Source organism: Mixophyes fleayi, chromosome 9, assembly GCF_038048845.1.
Source record: "Mixophyes fleayi isolate aMixFle1 chromosome 9, aMixFle1.hap1, whole genome shotgun sequence".
In the NCBI taxonomy this organism is placed as follows: domain Eukaryota; kingdom Metazoa; phylum Chordata; class Amphibia; order Anura; family Limnodynastidae; genus Mixophyes; species Mixophyes fleayi.
The window spans coordinates 45,811,537-45,837,609 of NC_134410.1; the positions used below are offsets into that span (position 1 = coordinate 45,811,537).

The 26,073-nt window shown below is 39.7% G+C and overlaps 1 protein-coding gene across 1 annotated transcript in view; it reads right to left on the reverse strand.

Moving 5' to 3' along the window:
• Positions 1-13,140, reverse strand: part of RNF128 (ring finger protein 128) — a 55,164-nt gene extending 42,024 nt beyond the window's left edge. Inside the window, exon 1 of the mRNA XM_075184266.1 lies at positions 12,618-13,140. Coding sequence (XP_075040367.1) covers positions 12,618-13,053 — 436 coding nt within the window. The 5' untranslated portion in view covers positions 13,054-13,140. The remainder of the gene's footprint in view (positions 1-12,617) is intronic.
• Positions 13,141-26,073: the final 12,933 nt, after the last annotated feature.

Below are 26,073 nucleotides of genomic sequence, written 5' to 3' on the forward strand. Positions count from 1 at the left end.
GCAGATGTTGCGCAGGCCCTCCTTAACATGCCCATATACTGGGCAGACCAGACATTATTCCTGATTACCGAGCTGCCGCATCACTGTCAGATTTGACAATAAACCTGTGAGGCCGTATCTGAAAGACTGGTCTGTACAGAGCTCGGTCCATGGCTGGACAATGGCGGCATGCATGATCCGATGCATCCAATGGGATTTACTGTGTGCCCATATCAATTTTCAGCCTTTGTGGGCCCATATATGCTGTGATTTATGGCCAATTGGGTCTTAAGTGGCCTACTGGCCTTCAAAATCATGGCATTGTGGTCACTTTGAGACCAGTGGTGTCAGAGTGCCTTGAAGCGTAGACTATGGAACCACAGTGCATTGTGTACCTTTTTATAACTTTGGAACTTGTCCTCAGGCACCCAACAGTGTTTTGTTTGCAGAATCTCCTTACAAAAACAAATTGTAAATATATACTAGTTATACTAGATACCATTGCTTTTTCAAGCATTTTAAAATGTTCTCGTGTGTGGAACTTTCTCAATACTGAAGACTTGAAGGATTAAAAACAACAATCTGGAATGTTCTTACCACAACTACAAAAGTGATTGTTACAATACGGAAAAAATAACTAAAACAAAATTATAATACTGAAAATATTCCATTGCTGAAGTGTACTTGTCACATACCATAGAAGCAGCCATTTTGTGTACTGAACCAATATTCAACTTATCAATCCACTATGAACATGTGACAGCAATGGAGGCATGAGGCACAAAGTACACAAGGTTATGTACCAGATACCACAAATATCCTCATTTAACATAATTTCATCATTTAAGGTGTCCCCTAAAGTAAAATAATTACATCATATACCTTTTATTTTATAGTCCATTTCCATGAAACCGTGGGATTGGGGAGGAATTATGATTCCTAGAACACAATCACTCCACAAATCACTAATGAGATGTCAGTGATAGCCAGAGTACATTAAAACAAACCCTCAGGATACACAGCAAGATCTGCCACAAACTAGTTTCAGAAGAAACACTATATAATAAAGAATACATATGTTTATCAACTAAACACATTTTGTTACATCCCTTTTTTCCCCCCCTACAGGTTGAGGATGGACAAAATTCAGAAATAATTATAGTGGGGTGAAATGTAAGATGACCATTGTTATTGTAGTATTTCAAAAATTTATTTGTAAACACAAAAGTTCCCTTATATTTAAGGCAATCAGAACTCACTTATTGAAGAAAAAAATAAAATAAAAATAAAATTATAAATCGTCAACTAGCCATTTATCCTACGGTCATAGGATACCTACAATGTAACTACACACAGGGGCAGCCTGGCTCTGGGGGCATCTGCCCCCCAGGCTGGTCCCAAAGTGGGATACTTTGGGCTGGGTCACCTGCATTTTTTTTTCCATTTAAAATAGGCTACCAAGTCGAGTCTTGCCCACTGGACTAAAGCTTGCCAGCCCTCCCCTGACTACACACCCATTGTGGCAGACAAATCCCTTTTTGTGACCATGTCCCAAATTCCAAATGAAGAACGTTGGAAGGAATGAGGCAAGAGGGTCCTGTTTGCAAGTTTACAATCTACATTGTGGCAGAGTGGTTAGCATTGCAGCCTTCAGACAATGGCACCACCTGTGTGGCGTTTTTATGCTCTCCCAATGTTTGTGAGCAGTCCTCCCACAATCCATCACGACTCCTTAACCATGAATTTGCACACCGAGGATATGTACATGTCAGTCTACATGCCTGCAAAGTATGTGGATTGACATTGTAAATAAAAAGAATCTATCAAGGTCATTGTCAGACTAGAATGTCTGCAATGCATTGCTTTTGGCTTCACAATATATATTCTGTGAAGCCGAGTCAAGGATGTCTGCTTTCTTTTAACCTTGTGCAGGACATAAATATGGCAAAAATAATGGCAGCAACATCCAATTCTTTAACATATACAGATCAATCAGACTAGGAAAATTGAAGTTTTCGCTAGTGTTAAAGTTTACAGTCAGTGATAAGACTGCTATCATTGGCGATAACACTGTCAGCAAAGACTTTGTTGTGTAAAATGAGCATAACGCTTGTTAAATTCACACTTTATGGTACTGGTCTAACTAAACAATTGCAAATACATTTTAGGGTATAAAAAGTTGCTTGCCATCCAGCCAGTTATTTTGGTGCTAGCCTATGTTCAGTCATGTTCTTGCCCTTCCTACCTGTCAATCACGATAAGGGATAGTTCCCCTGTCAGTTAAGGACACCGTGCTGCCTCCCTTACCTTATTGTTTCATCACCACTGCTAATTGCGGTTGTTTTGGTGCCTTGGGTGGGGAATCCCTGGTACATTCCCCTCTGCAAGCAAGCAGTGCTGATGCACCACTAAGTGGATTAGCTATCCCTGTAACTTGAGTAGCATATTTTGAGGTTATTGAATGAATTGAGGACTACAAAAACATAATACACATGATAACTGGAATGCTGTCCTAATGGTCAGTAAAACTAAGGAATAGAAGCTATTCTGAAACGGTTATTTTTAATTACTATGAGAAGATTTTTATTACCCAGTCTCCCTAGGTACTCCAGCCCATTGCGGACCTGGGGCTGGTTTGGCATTATGGCAGGGGAACACAATGCTTTGAGTTTCCCTGCTGTAGTTACACCGACCCAAGCTGACAATAGTAAGATCAGAGGGACCCCAAACTCTTTGTCCCCCCCTGTGTATTGCCATTTTAAATCTAGTGATTTATGTCAACATTTTAACTTTGCAACTATGTACATATTTTACATGTCAAACATTTTAACCTTGTCTACCTTCTGCTTATGTAGACATTTTGACCATCAACCTTAGAAGTGTTTTGACCTTATGATTGTAGATGTTTTTCACTGTAGAAATTTGAAATACATCCCACCAGCTAATTACAGCTTTAGTTATACAAACTGTACATTGATTTTATATGTAATGTTTGTACTATCCTTTCAGTTCTAAGAATTTGTTCAAAAGGACATGCTTGCTGCCAGTGGTTGGAGGGCAGCGATATACAGTGGTATGCCATACCGCCACTACTCCTATGAATGTAAAACTACCAGTGGTCAAAGTGGTTTAGAACTGGCAGTGTGGAAAACATAAGTGAATGGAATTTGAGAGTTTTACAGCTAGGTGGGTATACCAGCCCACTACCACCACTGAAAACTACCAAAGTCTATTTACTTACATTTTCCATACCATCACTGCTTACTACCTAATTTATGTAATTCAATTATAAACTCAGAGGTCAAGGTCAGTGAAATTCTGTAGAACAATAAATGTCAGTCCCTCCTCGAAAATAACCCATTTGTATAATCTCAGCCTTAGCAACAAAACAACTCCTCTTACACAAACTGCAGCAATTTAAAAAGGTGCAATAAGTGCATAGTTTATGGCCAAGCAGTTGTACTTTAACTATATATTTATTATCTCTGGATTTTATCAATATTAATGGTGAAAACAGCTTTCACCACTTCCATTGCTAAAAACTTGACTCTTACTCATACTTGCCAACTCTCCCGAAATGTCCGGGAGACTCCCGGAGTCTGGGTAGGTCTCCCGGATTCCCGAGAGAGCAGGCAAGTATCCCGCATACTGCTATTTGATGGGCAAAATGATGCAATTTGCGGTAAATCGTGACATTTTGGCCCCACCCCCGCAACAAAATGTCATTTTTGTCGCCATGGTGGGGCCAAAATGAATCAAATGACCGCACCCTGCTCCCTCCCGCCATCCAACCATGCCCCCTGCCTGGGATTTCCCAGAATTCACTGTTCAAAGGTTGGCAAGTATGCTCTTACTACTATAACAATCATAACAGAATTTTCCTGTCACAGGTATTAGGAGGCAATAAGGAGAACAGTATTACTCCAAAAAACATACAGGTAGGTTAATTGGCTGCTATCAAAATTGACCCTATTCTCTCTCTCTGTCTGTGTGTGTATATGTTAGGGAATTTAGAGTGTAAACTCCAATGGGACAGGGACTGGTGTGAATGAGCTCTCTGTACAGCGCTACGGAATTAGTGGCGCTATATAAATGATGATGAATGTGCATACTGCAGTTATGCAGCCCCTTGTAAAACAGTTCTCACCAATAATTGCACAGACAATACTTTTGAGGTCACAACTGGGATACACTACAGTATGCTCCACATAGCGATCTATTGTTTGCTATGTTTATGACCATTCGAGCAACACTAACTTGCTAGTAAACAAAGGACAAGGTGCAACAGGTCAACTGCCCATAATATTGACCCTTAGGATGACCACACGATAGGGTTTTTAAATGAAAGTTGGGAAATATTTTTTTAGCCAACAGAATAACTTTTTAATCATCTGTACTCCATAGAGCTATTCCAGAAAAGGCATTACATTTATGTAAAATTTGCAGAATGATTATTGCCATCTTTTTAGCTGTCCTAGATATCTTGCAGGTCACTTTCTAAAGGATTTAAAAAAAACAAACAACAACATCACCAGGGCTGAATCCAATGAGCGCTTTGAAAGTATCTCCTGAAATTGCGATCACAAGAAAAGCACGGAATATAATGAAGATACTGGGATTTAAAATTTCTTGCATTTTGGCTTGGCCAGAGGTCAGCATATGAGCTGCAGTGGTGCAGACACAGCAATCAGTGGTTCCCTGTGCTTATATGAACAAGCCCTTACTACTACAATACATAGTTGCCTACTCTCCCGGAATGTCCGGGAGACTCCCGAATTTTTGGGCAAGGCAAAAATCCCGGATCCGTCATTGTTGTTGAAGATGGTGGGGGCGGGGCTAAATGTGCCATCGTGGCCTCCACCCCCCTGCTGCAATTGGCTAAAATTGCCTAACATTGACAGGGCGGAGCCTAACGGTGCACCACACTTGGCCACACCCCCTCAACGGACCCCCACCCGGACAGTTGCCTTCAAAAGTAGGCAAGTATGCTACAATACCATGGCAGCTCCCTGTTAACATTTTTAAATGAACCACAATTCAAAGAAGTGCCAAAATCAATACAGCAGTACTGTATAGCATTAGATGTACAGAGAGGATCTACAGAAGTGTAAATTATAACACTGCAAGTAAAACCCCAACTCAGCTAATCCTTTGGCCAAAAAGAAAAATCTTGAACTTGCGTTTGTGTTTTTCTTTAATAAACTAGAAAGCACAAAAATAATAATACAGTACTTAAACAGGCTTATGTTATGTAATAGGACCACTTAATGGGAGAACATGTGAGAACTCGTTCTGTCAGTAGTGCAGCTGAATATTTTAGCTGTGCTGTTTTAGTTTTGTGTTTGACTTCTGCTCTCTTGCAGATCAGGCGATATAAAAAAAAAAAGAATGTGACAAGTATACAGCGATCGCATGCACCAGCCAAAACAAACACAAAATGCACAACGTCTACAATAGGAGTTGGGAAATCCGCACATTCCCAACACTTCAGACAGTCCAAGTGGATTACTTAGAGATTAATTTATGCGTGCACACTCATGTCTGCAGATTGTCAACTATAACTCCTATGAGAATGCTACAACATTAGACGCTTTAATAGTCATTTCAGAAGGGACAAAATGTAAAGAAGGAGGGATAAGGGATTTGGGCCTGAAGTATAGTTGTGGGTAATTAACCCCTTAGTATTGACTTTTTCCACAGAGGCCCCATTGTGAGTTACAGAAACGTGCAGTGATGGTTTTTAAACCATGAACCGAACAGTAATATCATAAAGTTTCTCTAATATTCACCCCCATTGGCATGTCACATTTTATTTCTTAAATTATGGAATCAAAGCGGATTCATTTGGGGAATGTTGCCACCAAGCAACACAACATCTAAATAAATAAAATAACAAAACAAACCTCAAAGCTTGTTCTTAGTTATAAAAATATATAAATTACACATGTATTTGCCACTTTTGTAAAAATACATCTAAATAAAATCAATTTTTTTCAGAGGTCACATCACTTATTGGAGTGCACCGGTGTACAATTAAAGATTTTCTATTGGCTTAAAATAATTATATCTTTCTGTCAGAGGTCCTGCAGTTAGTTGTTTTTTTTCCCAAACAAATGCTTCATCAGGAAGATCAAAGAATATTCAAATCTATCTAAAAAAAAGCTAATAGAAAAGCACAAAATCAGTGAAAGAATGTAAAGCTATTTCAAATGCCTAAGATACACTAGGGCAATAAAAAGTCCATTACAAAGAAATGCAAAGAAGATGACACAATTGTGAATTTTTCTAAAACAGGCCATACTCCAAAAGAGAACACTGCAAGGGCACTTGTTAGGGTCACCACTAAAAGGCTTATGGAAATTCAGAGTTACAGTCGTCCACAGTAGAGAGGGAAGATATTAATCCTGGGCCAACAATATCCAGGGAACTTCACAAGCTTGCATTTTTGTATTGAAGAAAACCCATGTGAAATCTTAGAGTTTTCCTGAAAGAATGGAGGACACCCACAATTTAAGTGGAGGAAGATTAGACAGGGGTATATTTATCATAAGACAAAATATCGTACAGCCAGCAAAAATGAGCATTTTCAAAGGCTTTCCCCTATACTTCCAGGGTTTACAACTGACAATAACACCAGCAGTAACCCCAAATGGCAGTAAGATTTATCAGCATTCCCTGGAGATAGTTGCCCCACGCTTTACATGGAGAAGCCTTTTTAACAAGGTTTGCAGCTGTAAATGTACTGCCTCAATACTGGTTATGCCATCTCTAGTAAATTACTGGAAAAAATGCTTTATTTGAATAAAGCATTTTTGTTACGGTCAGTAGTTCAAATTTCTATTTTTTTCTGCAATATTATTAATTAAGTGGAAACTGGGCTTTCAGTTCCACTGCACACGTGCAAATCATCTAGACAGCTCATATGGGCAGACACTGGCTTGGTAAGACAGTAAGATGACCCTTACCACTCTGGCCACTATATAAGAGGGAGCTGATTATCGCACAGCTGCATCGGCAATATTTTATTGATAAATTTCGGCAATAAGATTTATTATTTTTATTACAACAATAAGCACTATTACAAAATCATCGCTATTACCGCTTGTTAGTAAATAGGCCCCATGGTCTGATGAGACCAAGATTGAACTTTTTGACATCAATGCTAGGTGCAGTGTTTAACATAAGTCTAACACTGCACATAGTTCAATTGACAGTATCCTTACTGTGAAGCTATGGGGATGGATATCTCCAGGGCAATGGATAGACAAATCTTAGGATGGGTACACACTATAGTGTTTTCAGCCAATTATCAGGCCAATCATATGATAAACAACCGGTGGGCCCGATATCACAGTAGAGTGTACCCTGCAATGATGGACAGTTATCATTCTACAGCCCATGATATGGTTGAACGAGATTTTTAAACTGAACTAAAAATCTCGTTCAACGACAACTGTCTTTGTCCTCGCAGTGGCTCAGCTTTAACAGCTCCCTGTCCAGTCTTTGTCCTTGTGATCTGGTACTTTAAGCACGTGGTCCTGGGATTTGGTGATCTGATCCATGACAAGTTTACAGCGCTGCATGTTAACCTGAATTAGTTTTTTGATTTTGTGCAAATCATCATTTGTGGAAATTTTCTTTTTGCGGGTGAGACCTTCTTTCAACACAGCTGATTAAACACATCTTGCTTCAGTTTAGTTAGCTGAGCAGCACAAAGACGAGTTTTCCAGCCTTGCACACAGCAAGCAATTCCCTGCAATGTTTAACTGGGACATAACCAGCCTCGGACTGGCCTGCCGGGCTATCCACCAAGGCCCTGCTGCGTTGAAGCTCCGCCCCCTCCGCTGTTAGGGCAGAGCTTACGGGGAGCACATGACCTGCACGGCAGTGCGTTTTTCACTTCAGCAAGGGAGGAGGAGTTTCTGCTGAGGCTGCCTTCCTGTTCTCACTAGCTGCCGCCACCCAGAGGAGCAAGATGCCGGAGTTTTTTACAGTCACAGGTAAGTAGTGACTCAGTGCGCTCCCAATCTTGTGGGTTGCTCAGTGGCAATGGTGCAGGATATGTGCTACATGCTTCAGTTCTATCACATCCAAAAACGTCACAAGCTGCTAAACTATAACAATCCTTGCCATTACTCTTGAGCTGACTGAGAGCTGTGAGGTAAATAGCTATACCGACTCAGCATATGCTGTAGCCGTTATAGCAATTTTGCCACCCTTTGGTGTAAACATGGGTTCCTCACCTTCTCAGGTCTGAAATACAATATAAATACTTTATTGTATGATTGCTTGATGCTACTATGTTGCCTACCAAGTTTGCAGTTGTTAAGAGTATAGCCCACACTGCAGAACAAGATCCTATATCTTTACAAAATTATTTTGCAGATACAACAGATAAACCTGTCATCACCTCACATGTAGTTATCTCTGCCTATCGTGTTTGCTCTTCTGATTTTCCCCCCATCTCCGTTGATTTCTCTCTCCTTTCAAGACAACTCTCTCCACTCCTGGTGCTCACAACATGCATCTCTCTGGTCTTTTGGCCACAGACTGGTAGTTCCCAAATCCATACGTCCTGCCCTCTCTCTTTGTTCCATGGCAATGTCCATGGAACAGAGAGAAAAGAGCTTTAAATCACAATGGTGGGTTTTCATGATTATGCTGCAAATAGAAAAAAATCAATGTCAGGTTTTTCAGGAACTCAATGCTACCAGGCCACAGCAAGCTCCTGAAAAGCATCTGCCACAGACTTATCTATAGTTTTGTGTACATGATACATGTGAAACTCACCTAATTTGCAATGTCCACTTTGTTCTTTAAGGACCACACTATAGTGCAATAAGTTGTCCTCCATGGGCTGGCCACACCCCCTTGACTGGCCACACCCACTCTTACACTTGGCCACACCGCAATGTAGTGGACCCCTATCACTGCATTACCCCATCCAACACTGGACATAACATGTACCTTACTCGTCTATGTGCTCCTTGGGAGTAGACTTGCGCTTCTCAGGCCGGGATGTTAAGAGGCTTTACTGCATGGCATCTTTCTTCATCTGTGCTATTGGTCTCCATCATGTCAGCCCCCTCAGTGGATATAAAGTGCTGCTGCTTGTGTGGTTTCTTGCAGGGTTAGGACTCCTGGTAGCAATTCTCCAATAGGCACAGAGATGTTATTGGCTAGTAGAACTAATGAGGAGATGGACTGTAGAGTCAGTGAGGGCACTGCTGAAACTGGTCTCGTTATGTCTATTGGTTCATCCACTTCCTTCACCTCAGTCTCGGGGATCACTCCCCCAGAAGGTGTACTGCTCATTTGAAGACTACAAAAATTTTCAGCCAATGGTTATGACAGATGAAGAACACAGATCTGAATGTAATCGTGTACAACGTGTATGGTGTGTACACATGAATCGGCATTCTAATGGGGACTTTTTTTTCCCTATAATCTGTAAAATCGCTAAAACTATCACATTGTTAGAATTGTCCCTGTAATGTGTACCCAGCCTTAGAGGAATGCCTGCTTCAGCCTGCATGAGACGTTAAGACACAATAGGCAACAATTGCTGCGTCAAGATTTGCAAAATTCTTAGAGGCTAACCCAAAGAAACTTGCGACTGAAAGGTGCTTATACCAAGTATGAAAAGAAGGGGACGTGAACACTTATGTAAACAATTCTTGTCTGCTTTTTATTCTAAATTAAGAAAAAGATTTAGTTTTGTTCTGGTTTTTTTTTTTTTTAAATTAAAAACAAATATTTGACATTACAGTAAGTAATTGTTTGAGGTTAAAAATTTCTGCCAAATCCAGTTCGATTCCATGGTGTAAGAAAACAATGTCAAAGGGTTAAATATTTTTTATAGCCATAGTATAAAGCATACAGCTAATGGTTAATGGCTATTACCATTGAGCAGAAATGTAGACTATACATGCAAACTTGGAAAATGGTTGAATATTGATGTAACATTCAAATCAGTAAGCAGCCTTCATTGTAATGTGTGCATCAGATGCTCTATGCTCAGAGAGGACTATGGAGCCTGATTGGCCAAGATCCTCAGTAACATTACTAGGGACTGTGCAGAAAGCTCCGAGATCCTAGAGGTCAGGCAACCAGTAGTAGTGCGAGGGAAAACAAACATGTTAGTAATGTGGAAAAATCCTGTTAACATAACATAACGTGCATATTTAGTGCAATTCAGAGGACCACTGTCTGGCTGGGCCTTTACTATAGGTAACAGCTGCGAACATCATCTTCACATGGCGTCAGCTATCAGAGACAAGCTGATCCTCATCAATCAGAGACGAGCTGCATAAAGCTAACCTTTTCACAGCTTATTAAATTGCCCCAGTTTACCATCCCCATAAAAATCTTTGGGGATGGCGGTATTGTGATATCTTCTGTGGTAGCCTATTGATAAATGCCTCTGTTACAGACATTTTAGATATTCATGCAGGCCGTTTCTGCATGATATTCAGAATAAAAAAAAAGAAAAAAGTTTGATAAATAGGCAATTTTAGTATCTTCAATACAGTAGTTTTACAATAATTTAAAGTTAATAAAGTAGCCACTAAACAGCCCCAACACTACCACACATTCCTTGTACAGATCTCCTGGAGTAAAAATAACCCTGCAATAATTTATGCTAGTACCAGTTTTGCAAAGCTAAGAGATACACTGAAAATGTTAACATGAGCCAGATAATGAAACAGATAAATTGTAACTATATATTTGCAAAGTTATTAAATAAAGATGACAAATGGTGTAATATAAGGATCCATATATAATGGTATCTGTGGGAACAAAAATCAATACATTAAGGTTGAAAAGAGATATATATATATATATATATATATTAATGACAAACTATAGGATTGTCTGTGTCTGCAACCCCCACTAGTGAAGGGTGCTTTTATGTTCAGTTTCTATTACAAAAGTTTAGCCAAACAGTTAAACAACAGGTCCTATTGTTTTGCAAATGTTTGTCTTATTCTCGGTCTGTAAATGACAGGAACAAAGGAAGGTATCTAGTTTCTATAAGGTTATTTACAGCTCAAAAACTAATCCTTTCTTGGCAACAATAAAACAGCAAAACTTTCAGCTCAATACTTTCTTTTGACTATGTCATTAAGGGTGTGTATTACAGGAAATTAAACTGCACTACCACCTAGTTAAATATTCTACTTTTGACGAAGAGATTACGGTTTGGGATTGGCCCACCTGCTCACCCCACCCTCTGCCGCCATTTTAAAGTGGCAAACAGAATAAATTTGCTGGTTCTTTTTTTTTTTACAAATAGACAAAGTCCCAGGAAAACCCATATAGCACCCCGATGTCTCCAGCAAAGGAAATGGGACACCTGGGTAAAATCTTTAAGCTGTTTGGTAGTGCAGATTTAAATGGAAACTTATCCCTACATAAAACTAAAACCAGACTGAACCCTCCCAATGTGCCATCAATTTATTTTACAAATGCACCAAAGAATGTGGTCAAATAGGATTACGTCGACTGAGCGAGACTGTGCAGAGGGAGCGCAGTAAGACTCCTCTGCCGTCAGTGTCCCTGGGGAGCAGAGTATCAGTTCAGCTGATTTCCTTGATGAATTGGGCCGCCGAAGATTTACGGGTAGAAAATCTTCCGCGGCCCAATTCATCTTCCGCGGCTGGAACCTTTGTGCTTCGTTTCTGTATCGCGAATGCTTGCCTTCTCTCTACGCTCTAGCAGTACCGCCGCTGTAGTAATAAACAAAATGGCGGAAATGGAGCTGCTGCCCATGCCCAGCTGAAGCACCTCCTCCCATGGGTCTTTTTGCGGAGCAAGCTGTGCCTGCACAGTGAGCAGACCCCAGGGGCGAGTCACAATTTGGAGACTTTGTTTACATTATGTCATACATCTAATCCTTATTGAAGTATTTAATTAACCTGACACATCCGCCTCGGTGTTACTAATAGTCATTTCCAGTGGAACTTCATCACGTAGGATAGTGATGGCTAACCTGTGACACTCCAGGTGTTGTGAAACTACAAGCCCCAGCATGCTTTGCCAGTAGAGATTACTAGCTGATAGCTGGGAAAGCATGCTGGGGTTTGTAGTTTCACAACATCTGGAGTGTCACAGGTTAGCCATCACTGACGTAGGACATGCTGCAAAAACACTTTACATTGCCATTCATATAATGTCTAGGTGATTGACTAAAAGAAAATACATCTGGTCAGAGTCCATAGAGCAGACCAACCATATTAAAAAGGTATCTGTAACAGAATCCTACAGAGACAATACAAAATGTTCAAAGTGACATTTTTAGTTGGGACAAACATAGATAACTGAAACCTGCAAACAAAAATGCATTGCTTATATGTGGCGTTGACAGGCTGTGCGCAGTTTGATGAGCGTCTAACGCATGACAAGCTCAAAATATACTGAACAACAAAAAGTAGCGGAGTGAGAAAGAAATAAGAATAGCACAAATAACATTAAACATTAATATTTTCATTGTAGGAATTTGGTCAAAAGAAAAATTGGCAGGAATATAAAATGGCAATGAGCCAACATGGATATGTGCTGTATGGATTGCGCTAATTGAAATGTAATTGAATATGAGGTAGTAATGGGTGTTTGGTTGAAAAGTCTGAAATACTCACCAGCATGAGACATCTCAATAACCTCATTGTCATCGCCTTTGTTGTTGTATATGACCACTGCACTGGCTCCTGCTGCTGCAGCAGCATTGATCTTTTCACTGAAGGTGCAGCCCCCTCGTTGGATAAGAGCGATCCAACGACCAACATAGTTCACTGGAATAGTAAAATTCAAATCTGGTGGACAGACCACATGTGGCGATCTTTTCTTTTGCAGAAGCACCAGTCCATATGCCTTATCCACTGGCGAGTCATGGCCATAGACCCCAATCTCTCCCCCTTCCGACAAGGTTCTATTGTCCACTACATATGAGTAGTTCACATTGGCTGTCCATAGAACATCAGCAACAGAGTCCTGAACAGCCAGACAGTATAGCAACAATAGAGAATAAGGCAGTTGATAGCAGGGAACTTTGGCTCGACCTGATTTGAGCCTCATTTTTCTCCTAACAAAAGCAAAAACCCCAAGATAGGACTCCTCAGACAACACCAGAGAGTATGTCCTGTATACAGTTCTGTTTTCTTTGTACTGCTGAGTGATTAAACAACCCCTCCCAGTATTACCTGCACTCCAGGTGCTGCACACAGGTCCTCCCATAGGCGAGGCTACAATTTAACCCTTCTCTGCTATGTGCATGCATCCAACTCTGTGCTTGTCAGTGTGATTCACAATGACATTACAGAGCATAATGGAAGAGTTTCTTATGTATTTGATACTACAGTTCTTAAAGAAACCTAATGTGATACTTTGTGGTCAGGTAATTGACAGTTAACCTGGGAAGCCATTGGAAAGAACAGAGGTGCAGACAGGTAGCAGGATACAGGGTAGGATGGAATTGGATTAGGGCCAATAGAAGCAGTGATAGGAATAGACACACAGAGGGGCAGGGTTGTGGATAGAGTTATGTGTGAAAGATGGCAGGTTTGTGTAGTCAGGAAAAAAGATAAGTAGTTAGAATTGATGAGACTAGATATAACATAAATGTATTTGTGCTCTACACTGTTCATATACCTGGCTCCTTTTCACAGTTTGATAATATTCTGTGTTTGCTTTGCACACTTATTTTCAACTGCAATAATTAAGGTTAAAAAACACTTTATAACTCCAGATATTTAAAAAATAATTCCATATATCCTATGTCAGGGGTAGGCAACCTGCAGCTCGCCATGTGTTGTGAAACTACAAATCCCAGAATGCCTTGTCACCTATCTGCTGGTTATCTACTGGCAAAGCATGCTGGGGCTTGTAGTTTCACAACAGCTGGCCAGCCGCAGGTTGCCTACCCCTGTCCTATGTAAAACATGGTCCTCAAAGTTTACTTGCTTGAGGCCCTGTGTTCAGCCATCTGCCATTGATTCCTTAGTTTCTGCACAATCCTGTGTTCTCTGTGAATAACATGCTGTGCAGAGCGACTGGGTCAGTATAAATGTGGCAGATATAGCTCGCCTATTTTTTTACAGACAGGCAGCGTCACTGCCGGTGCGAGAGAGGGGAGCGATGGTGGGTGTGCGCAAGATAACGATGGTTTTATCGCCGGGCTAGAGGTGAAAACCTTTGGGGACTGGATTTAACATAGATTATTCTACCCAATTCTGAATTTTCACTTTTAGGTGAGATAATACAAATTAATGCAATAATATTAATAAAGTAAGGCACCATGGTGCTCTGCAGCGAAGGACATTGGGGAAAACAAAGCATAAACAGAAACATGCAAAGTAGGTAAAATAAATTCAGAGGTGAAAACAAAAGGTAGGGAGGGCCCTGCTCATGACAGAGCTTACAATCTATTGAGCCTTGGTTATTGCCTTAGGAAAATAAGCGTGATAACCAGAATGAGTATTATCACATTGTGAAAAGATCATGTTGGGATATATGCGGTTTAATATAAGATATAATATATATCCTATATAATACTTGCTGAACTTCTACAAACATCAACTAAAAATGTTTAGAGAACGTAAGTAACTCTAAGCAGCTTTCATATATTGTGTGCTGTAATGATTATTGACTGATGCATATTTATTATTTTAGCAATTGTTTTGTTTGTTTTTTGTATCCACCAAACCTCTTTTGGCAGTAGGTTAATTGATTTACTTCCTGTACCTAATTCCTATTCTCTGCATCTGCATAGACCGTTTTAATGCAATGAAATCCACCCCAGTCCTGGAAGGCTGCTGCACCTGCCAGCATTGTAATGCAATATTTCTCCTGTTGATGTAACAAAGTTGGTGAGTATGACCAAACTTTGTTTATGGATGATTTATACTGAACCCACTCTGTGAAAAGCAGCCATGTAATCTAATGAAAAGAAGAGTTATTTTGCATGTCCTTTATTTTGAATAAATATATTTAATTACATGGATAGCAGCCAAATTAAGACCTACTCGCCCACTCTCCCGGAATGTCTGGGAGATTCTCGAATTTCACGTAGGTCTCCCGGGACAATTCTCCCGCATCCTGTCCAATTGGAGCCTCAATGACGCGTTTGATAGAGAATTGCGTCATGTTGGCCCCGCCCCACGACAAAACAGTGGTTTCATCGTAGCCGCAGGGTCAACTTCACGCAATTTTCTGCACCCCATCCCCTTACACCCTCCCACCACACGCCCCCTCCGGGGCCAACAATACAAAGTTGACAATTATGACTTAAGAACAGGGACACTCCCAGGTTTTAAAGATTCCTGGAATTTTCCGTCCCATATAATGTCGCTATCTTTCACTATTGGAAATGGTACTGTAGTTTCATGTATCCTGTGTATAAGACACAAATCTTACTATGGGGCTATTAATCAATTTGTCTCCAAAATCGGATATTTTCACCAACTGTAGGTAGATGCAATAAAAATATCTATTATTAAAGGGTTATTGCCGGAAAAGGCTTTCCCCATGCTCTTGTCCCTAGTTATCAATAATCACAATGGTGCTTGTACCAAAACAATGCCTGTTTAAGTAACGTCATCTCAGGGTGACATTACCATAACAAAATAATTTTTAAAAATGCTTCGTTTTTGGAATAATGTTTAACTAATTTAACAGCAGAGGCAGATGATATTTTGATGGTAAACATGGGAGATCAATTGCGATAATTCCCGTTTTAACTCGGAGGCCACTATATATATTTTCTCTGTCCATTATATGTATAATGGTAAAGAGGAACATTGAAAATATAAGACATGACATTATAACCATGTTTAGTGAAAATGCCCTGGGAGTTATAGTGCACCAAGATCTGCTGGGACTGCAACTTGTATGATGAGCTTCAAGGTTTGTGCCCAGAAGCCTAGTGCCTCTGGAAGATATAATCAGATGTTGGCAACTATGTAAATTATATGCTTGCAATTTGAAGCTAATATTGGTAAGAGTAGCATTTATTTGTGTAACTGTCTTGTGAGGCTAGTGGTCAGGGAGTATAAAGGCAGGAGGAGGAGCTGCTGGGGCAGTCCATTGCTGCCTTGGGCTCTGGAAACTACACATCCCAGTATGCCCAAAGAGCAGAGAGTCCACAAATGACATTAGAGTCTGTTACTTGCCAGAAAGTGAGAAGTGCAGGAATGCGGTCATTGCCGTGAATGCATCTTTACTGATTGGAGCCAATAAAGGAGAAGCTACTATGCAGCTATGTCCACTAACCTGCCAGGGATCACATGAGCTGCTGGAAGTGTTACTGTTGTGGAGAAGGAAGCTGCAGAGAGAGAGGACAATGCCATTACATAAAGACTGAATGAGATAAAAAGGGTGGTAATCCCATTAGAAAGAGCTGCAGGTCAAACTATATATCTATCTATCTATCTATCTATCATTTCAAAGTTTGGTGTCCTTGGATGGTGGCAGGAATGCTTGTGTGTGCTCACCCTTATTCTGTTGAAAAGAAAAGTGACAATAAAATGTTTCAAGTTAATGAGCTTCTAAAGTACATTTAGAAGTTTCTATTATTTCTCTCTAGTACAAACTTGCTGCAATGTCTCAGCAAATAAATGGAACAAAATGAGTGCTGAAAAGACAAGGGTGTATGTAAAGAGTAGGGCAGGGTATACCTGTAACCCAATTATACATGATAATAGAGACAATTTAAGTTCATTACTTGCTATATCCATGATATATATTTAGCTGTGAACACCCAAGTTAATAAAGGGGATTACTTAAAAAAAATTGTATTCATAGTGGAAAGATTTTTAAATTGTAATTTTATTTTGCTGGAACAAGTTGTTAAATTATCTTGTTTTTGTCTCCTTTGCCTGACATCTATGAATGGTCACCTTACAGCATATAAAAGGCAAGCTATAGTTCCCTATAGTTGAAACGTTAGTAGTGTGTAATGCACTGATCACATATATATACTTGCTGTTAGCTGAGTTCCGACGATGGCCGGGTACCCAGCGTGAATGTTAGCTAAGGGGTAAGCAGTTGTATCGGTGTTCGGCCTCCTGAGGCCAGCGGCCTATTGGGAAAAGTCCTGGTAGGTTGTATGGCCAATCCGCCCCCGCTTGTTCTCCTTAATGTATGCCAGCTCAGACTGGCGTCTCCTGATAGTTTTCAGAAGGGCAGAGTTTCAGATGAAGCATGCACAGATCTATCAATGCTGATCTGCACTGCAAATCTGATTGGAAGTGAAGACGTTGTAAGCTTGTCAGTTCACAGGAACAGGAGTTTATTGTGACTGCTCTTCCTAAAGAAGATTTTTAAAAAACAGTCACAATCTTTCATTCCTTATCATTGATCTAAGGTGAAAATGATCATGTTTAAAATACAGTACGTGATAAACATGCCCCAATGTCTTGTAATATGGCAAAAATCAGTGCAAAGCCATAAAATGTGCAGCCTCTTTGGACACATATTTGCAGGGATATGCATTTTGTACCATTTTTTTCTCTCTCCCTCATTTATTTATATAGCGCCAGCATATTCCGTAGCACTTTACAATTCGGAACAAACACAGTAATAAAACAATACTTGGTAATACAGACAGAGAGGTATGAAGGTCCTGCTCACAAGCTTAAATACTTTAATATGTTTCATAAGTGTGATTTTCTGAGACATTCATGACATATAAAATATTTTACAGAGTAAACAATACTTTTGTATAATTATCTAAATAGACTTAGTGCGGTCCAAGAATACAACCCTATACTATACTGAAATATAGCAACTGGAAGGAAGATGAATAATGTATATCTGTAACAAGAAACCATAAAACATATATTTTAAGCATATACAGAAACTACTGAATCTACTGAAACAAATTTCCCTTGAGAAAGTCCGCCAGGATGAAACGCGTTGGGTTACGCCCACTGGCCATCCATTGGACACACGTGAACACCTGAAGTGACGAGTGCGTTCCCCAGTGGAACGCATCTGCTTCCCTACTTCCGCAACGCCGAACACCGATACAACTGCTTACCTCTTAGCTAACATTCACGCTGGGTACCCGGCCATCGTCGGAACTCAGCTAACAGCAAGTATATATATGTGATCAGTGCATTACACACTACTAACGTTTCAACTATAGGGAACTATTTACAAGTATAAACTACTGATGAAGACCTTACAGGACACTCCCAGATTGAGTAACCCTAATATGGGTATAATATAAACACTGCTATTAACCCTATGGAACATTGGTGAATGTGCCAATATTAGATTCCATTGGACTTACACTTAACATCACTTGCCTCATTGGGACTATTTTAATAGAGTGAATCTGTGTGTATAGTTATTCATGGATTGAAATGGGATTTATCCAGTTGAAATACCTAAATACACTGACATATGTGTCAAAGATAATTTAAGTTAGGATTGTATATTTGAATTGTATTATTTTAACTATCTAATTAATAAATTGAGATTGATTTTATTTACATGGTTTATTTTACATGGTTTATTAGTTTGATCCTCTCGAGCCCTAAGTGATTGTATGGGCCACCACCAGACGCTAGAGCTACATTACAACAAGCTACGCTGGGAACTAACTTAATCATTAGTCAATGAGCGCTTAACTGATTAAAAGTATTGTCCTTAAGGGAGGGATACTCTTTGTTAATGCAGCTCTTGCAACACTAGGAGTAGAGCGCAACACCCCCCCCCCCCCCCTCTCTAGAAACCAATAAACCAAAATGTTGTCTCTTTCCCCTTTTGGATTGTCAGGGAGATTCCATATAGCATGACTACAAACAGGTTCTTCCAGTTTGTTGCACACAAAACCAGGTGTCCATCCTCACATTATCATACACGCAGTCTCAATATTAACCCCCTTAATCCTGAAGTGTTTACATAGACCGCATAAGTGTGTGAGTATACGAGGGAATAGATCTGTTAACACAGTCCAAACAACAACAACAACAAATATTTTAGTTGCCTAATATATTTGAACGATTTTAGGGTATTTTGTGTTTGTTGAATTAGAAAATTAAAGTTTTTTTTTCAAATTGGCTCTAGTTCTTGAGATAAGGGATACCCTCAATTAATAGGAAACTTAGCTTTCATATGGGAATCTACCTGAACATTCTAGACGGGAAGTGACATGATTGTAGGTGCAGCAAACATCATTAGCAAGTCATTGGTTGACAGGAAATAAAATCATTCTCCTACCACTCCATATCAAGCTGGAACTAATGAAACAATTTGGTAAAGCCATGGACAAAGATGTCGATTGTATCAAATACATTTGTAGATCGGACTCCAAGTATGAAAAAACTGAAAGCTGGAATCTTTGATGGCCCTCAAATTCCTAAACTTATCAAGAATTCTAATTTCAACAAATTTATAAATGGCGTTGAAGCTTCTGCCTGCTGCAGTTATGTCTCAGGTATCAAGAACTTTTAGGGTAACCACGAAGCAGACAATTATGAAGAAGTGGTGCAAAAAATGGTCACAATCTTTAAAAATGTGTGAACTAATATGACTTTAGAGGTACACTTTCTCCATCAGAACGAAAGAAATCTCTGGCGCTAATATGAATATCACAGGTATAGGAAGAAGAACACAATTTCTGACCAGGTAACAAATGCAGCAGCTCTCAAAAGGAGGTAGTGTTAACCCTCCCAACAAAGCATACAAAAGGGAAAAAGGAGAGTTGCGCAGAAGTACCTAATAGGTTTTTAATAAAAAATGTCAAACAGCTGTGTAAAATACATGTATCACATACTGACAACCACAGAGTTACGGTGGAACGTATACTATGTATACACTAGCTTTTCTAAGAAAAAAATAAAAATAAAAATGTAAAGATAAAAATAAATCTCAATAAAAACAGATCACATGACCTCATAATCATGTATATACATGCATATATTGCGATGCAATCCAATACACCTATTTATCACCAGCTGGTAAATATAATTGGGATATCCAGATTTAATTGGATCCTGCAGGATATAAGGAAGGCAGAGAAATTGTTTTTCCCTTTTAGCTCTTCAAATATATAAATACAGTTGAAATTGAACTATTACATGTACATGCAAATGATGTTTCTTAATGGAGTTTAGATCTTCAGAAAACTGTCCTTATAAGGATCAAATATAGATGTTATCCAGTCATCAAACAGTGCAAGGGAATAATGAAAATGCTGTTAATTATCCAGAAAGTGGAATCTCTTGTCACAGTCACTGTTATAAAACAAATATGATCCTATATATAGAGAGAACCACACTTTGTGTGTGAAACATCAAATAGAGGCACCGCTTATTAGTGCTTCAGCGGCTATTGGCAATCAAATACCACATGTCTCCAAGAATAAAAACAGTTCCGTTATTGTGGATCTAATATGAATAATATCCGGTAAATAGACAGATGAAGAGAATTTGAATATTATAAATCATCAGTAAAATAAGATCTGTCGCAACCGCCACTGAAATTCAATAACAATTCCGTATATCGAACCATACTATGTATGTTAAGCGTCCAACAGAGGTGCAGCTTCTTTCCGCTTCAGTGGCTCTATATAATCAAAAGACCACATACCTCTGGGGATCCAAATCGGCTGATGATGAGTGTCTGTCAGCAATGGCAAAGATTGACCACCTTACCAGAAAGCGGGTCAGGATAAAAAACATACAGCAGTTCCTTCGGTGCGCACCAAATCCGGATCCAGACACACAAATGACGTGTGGATGATAGGTCCCAATAATAATAGCGTTTCAGGCTTGGTAATAGCAATCAAATTACTCAGGCACTCAGATAGTGGTAGGCAACATAAAACAAGGCGACGCGTTTCGTCTGATGAACAGACTTTTTCAAGCAGTATTATTCCATCTGGATAGTTGCCCTTTTTAAAGGGAGTATTCCTTCATTTAATTACATTCATCTGTTCAGATCTTTAAGGTCTTAAAGGTACAAATGTCCATTAATGCACTTAGAAAGTGCATAACACTATCTGATCTTTAGTACATATATATGAATCCGTACATAAGGATAATCAAAAACTAACAAGATATAAATCATAATAATAACACCAAAAAGAATATAATAGGTAAACTAAATTAAATTAAAAAATATATATAAAAATAAATACATAAATTAAAATCGAAATATCCCAATCGTTAAATTCCAAGGTTTCATTCAAACCTTCTGGGTGTAGTGTTTGTAATTTAAAAATCCATGATACCTCGCTTTTACACAATTCCCTTTAACGATCCCCCCCCCTATCTGTAGGACAAAATCTTTCTATTCCAGTTATCTTCAAACCCTTCGGATTATTACCATGAGCTTCCGAGAAATGCCTAGAAACACTGTGTTTCATGTAGCCCTTCATAACATTTTGCCTATGCTCTCTGAAACGACTTTTCAGAGAGCGAGTGGTGCGGCCCACGTACTGGAGTCCACAAGGGCACTCCAGCACGTAGATGACAAAAGTTGTCTCACAGTTAATGTATTGTGAGATAGGAAAAACCAATTTATTCACTGTAGACCTAATATTAGTGACTGCTTTCTGAATAAAGTCACATGGCTACTTACACAGATTTCCAGATAATCTTGGTGATTTTTGTTAGAATCAAGGGGAGAGGTTTTATCAAGATATAAAGGTGATGAAGGAATGGTATAAAGGCACCTGGGGCCTATTGCTGGAGCCTGCAACATGATTGTCCTGGTAACCCACATAAAAGGAATCGTACAAACAGCATTTTTGCTATGCATTAACTGTAATTATTTACTTTTGCATGATTTGAGGCAATTTTTTCAGTGCGATTTGTAAATGGGGTACCAATTTTCTCAAAAATTAGAACCAATTTAGCAAAACCGATGTCATATTCGGAATCAGCACAACAAAGTTACTCCAAAATCACTCTATTATGATTGGCAATAAAAGGAGTGTTGACCAGTGATTTGTATTTTGTGATTCATTGTTACCTATCTACTATGTATGTCAACTTCTTGTTTAGTACTCCCCCTTTCTCATGTACAGTTTGCTAGCACCCCCTCCCCACCTTAAAGCAGTATTCCGTACTTTTGCTGATTTAAAACAAATATTACTTGTAATATCTATCGATTAAACTGTATTAATATTTAGGCTCTAAAGTTTAGTTCCCAAACCCAGTCCTCAGGGCTCCCTAACAGTGCAGGTTTTCCATATCTCCTTGCTGGAGCACAGGTGTAATCATTACTGACTGACACATTGTAACAGATCTACAGGTGGTCCTAATTATGTCACATGTGATCCAGAAAACCTGCACTGTTAGGGAGCCTTGAGGACTGGGTTTGGGAAACCCTGCTCTAAACACAATAATGGTCGCTTAATAACTGCAGGATATGCACACAGCTAGCGCATTTCACTTTGGGCTAATGTGTCTTTATGTGCACCAAGAATAAATGCCCTTATTCTATTTTTAGGAAAAGCACAAGGTAAAAATGTCACTGCCTACCATCAGGTCTTTCTTTATTTCTCGTGTCAAGTTTGTATATTCAAATCTTTTTACTACATATAGTATATGTGCACATAAGAAAAATCACTTCCCCACATCAAATACATCGGAATGGTCCATTTAGCTAGGAAGGTGCAAAACTGCATCTGTACTTTGCCAGCTCCGTAAATAACCTTTAGTAGTTTTTATGTAGACTGTAAGTCTGCTTCTTTCAAATACACCCAAAGTTAAATTAAATACATTCATAGGTTGGGCCAAATAACAGGGCTACAGAGCCTCCATGTAGTCGGATAGGCTAAAGAAAGCACATGCAGGCATGCCAGTGTGGTCACTGACTTGTCAGAGTTTCTGACATATTTAATCAAAATATAAGTCGATTAAAGTGTACAAACTATGTGCTTCTGGCAACCTGTCCTCCGGGATCGCTAACAGTGAATGTTTCCCATACATCCAGTATATTAATTACCGACTGACACATTTGGAAAGATCTACAGGTGGCACTAATCATGTCACTTGTGATTCTGTGTGGAGACCTGGAGCGGATGCATTGTTAGCAGTCCCTGGAGAGGGGGTTTGAGAAACATTGACATAAGAGACAGATTTTGCACACACTTGCTCATTGTTTTACATATCCTTTTGCCAGGTGATGGCCTTCAGGTGTTTTCAATCTTTAATTAGGGGAAATCTTGACTTACACCTATCAGAAATAACTGCTAGGTTGTAAAGAGCTGCATTTCTTTTTCAAGCCATGGTTTACTAATTGCTGTACATTTCTGTACCTACCGTATCTGCTGCCTGTACTAAACCATTGACGTTAGAATGAAATTTAACCTGACTTATGGCCCCTGCCACCTCAGCTACAGTCTACACACAGCTCAGTGGGGCACGCAGGGGAGGTTTCTGGGTCTCCAGAAACCCCCCCCCCTCCGCTAAAAAGTGCCCTACAAGTGCCCTACTGTAGTATACAGCAGCCGCGGCGCTGTCTAAGAAGCGTCCGCGGCGGTGCTGTATTGTATACAGTATTATAGTATAGTAATATAGTATTGTATACAGCACCGCCGCGGACGCTTCTTTGACAGCGCAGCGGCTGCTGTATACTACAGTGCAGCCGAAACGGCGCGGCAGCGCATGCGCGGCAGGTCTCTAGATTTTATTTATTTTTTTGTCGGGCGGAGGAAACCTCCCCCTGACAAATCCTCCGTGCACCCCTGCTGAGCTGTACATTGTATATTACTGATTGTCATTATATAGCAAACAAAGAGTAAAGCACACTTTAGACATATTTTAGTGATACATTTTTAAACATCTTTTTCATACAGTTTTTGTGTTTTAACAATACAATCTATCATACAAGAAGTACGTTAATACATAAGAAATAGGTTGTGACAAAATGGTAAACAGGGTGTTCAAATATTAGAACATGGTAATGGGAACAGCATTAGTTTTAAACACAATCAATGTGGTCATCCAGCATCCTCTGCCTGCCCATTGGCCAACAGACACAACAGTGTTGTTTAAATGAAAGCCTATCTGCGAATTATTGCTGACCAGATCTACCACCTAATGGCTTCTTCCAGCAGTATAACGTGTAATGCATGTAGTGTTACACTGCTCCCCCTCCCCCAGTGATGGCAGGCAAGGTCACTGGGGGGATATTTAGTTATTGAGGCAATGCCTCAGTCACTGGGGCTGGTGTTGCAACACAGGGTAGGTGTCACCATATGATATTGCGGGCAGCTCTGTCATTGGTGGGGGGCATGGTTATTGGCAAGCCCAAAAGCACCAGCGCTGGGTATAGGGACATCACGTGGGGGACTAGAATCTATAAGACTCTGGTTTCCCCGCGTTTGTAGAGAGGTGGCTATCTTGCTCTTGATTCTGGATAGAAAAGGATGAGGTCCCTGACTCCCCCGGCGTGTGGGAAGGATGTAGCCTGGGGGAACAGGGGAGACCATTAAAAGACGCTCCATGGTGGAGGGGCGGGTGGCAAATTCCGCAGAACTGCAGTCAGTAATGACTCCTGAGAGAAACAGAGCAAGAGAGGGATCCCCACCATCAAGGATACCCTGAGAGGAGGCACCAGAAGGGAGAGATATAATCCAAATATCCAGCTACTGAATGATGCTATCATGTCAACATGGATCAGAATCTCTTAAGAAATGTTTGCAGCACCTCGTGGAATCCATGCCACAAACAATGTAGGCTGTTCTGGAGGGTCCTACCTAGCCCTAGAAAGGTGTACCTAAAAAAGTGGCAAGTGAGTAAATGAATATATATTTCCAGTATTCTGTACTACATTTCATAAAAAGGGATACAGTTGTTACTATGCACACATTTGTAAAGCGCTATGGAATCTGCTGGCGCTATATAAATAAATGTTGATGGTGATGATACATGCATGTAAAATATTTGCAGCATAAACTTGTAGCCTGTGCATTTCATGTGTGTCAGGATTTACATGGCTAATATTGTAAACATCCATATATCATGCATATGAAACAACTGCAGAACAGCGGCTTGTATAAGTTGTATGTCATGTGTGCTCCCAATTGTATGAATGCACCCACTAGCAACTGGCGGCGCAATTTTTTTTACTTTCTTATCTATGAAGTTGTTGTACCGGGGACCTGAATTTCTCTTGGGAGTCCTGACGACCACCATGGTCTTCTGAAGCATTAGGGCCTCCCCGTCTCCTCTTCTACAAATTTTTCCCTTCATTGCCACACTCATCGGTGGCAGGAGTGAGGTTAGCAGGACACACGTCCCGCCAATTGAGACAAAAGCCTTTACAAATTGGACACTTGTATGGCTACACTCCAGTTCTCATGCTAACTGTGTAACTATATAGCATATTTATTTCACATGTCAGGTTTTAAATGTGAAAACACACACACACACACACACACACACACACACACACACACGCGATATTCAATGGCTACCACTGCTATAATCAGGTCTGGAGTGAACTTGTTTGCCTCCCTAGGTCTCTTTTGCTTCCTTCTTCCATTAAAAACATTATTACATAACACAAATCTGATTCTGTGGCACACAAATATTTTACCAACACAATATTATTTATTTTAACGCACATCATTGATTTTCTTATGCAAACACCTTTTAACACATTTGATTCAGTTGCAAAACATTGTTTTGGACCTCAGAATATCTATTTCTAGCACACAGAATAGATTTTTGTTACAAAATCAATTGTATTACAGCAGTAATTTCTGTATTTTGAAAACAATTTGTAACACAGAGCTTTATTTATTTAACACAACAAACAATTATGTGCTGGTTTCTAATTAATGATGTACTCCAAATGACTGACAAAAGGCACCTATATTTACCTGCAGATGAGAAAAAGAACCAGTTAATTACTAGATCAACAGGTTTATGTGGATAAAAATACATCTGTTAGACTAAGTTATCTTAGATCTTATATCCTGCTTTAATGACATTACAACATGAATTAATTACTGAGTATTAAGTTATTAGTTGTGAACTATTTTTGCTATTTAGCAAAACCCTTACTGATCAAACTATCAGATTAGTCAGCTTTACCACTGTCTTATTAGCCAGCGAGGTTAAGCTACATATTCAG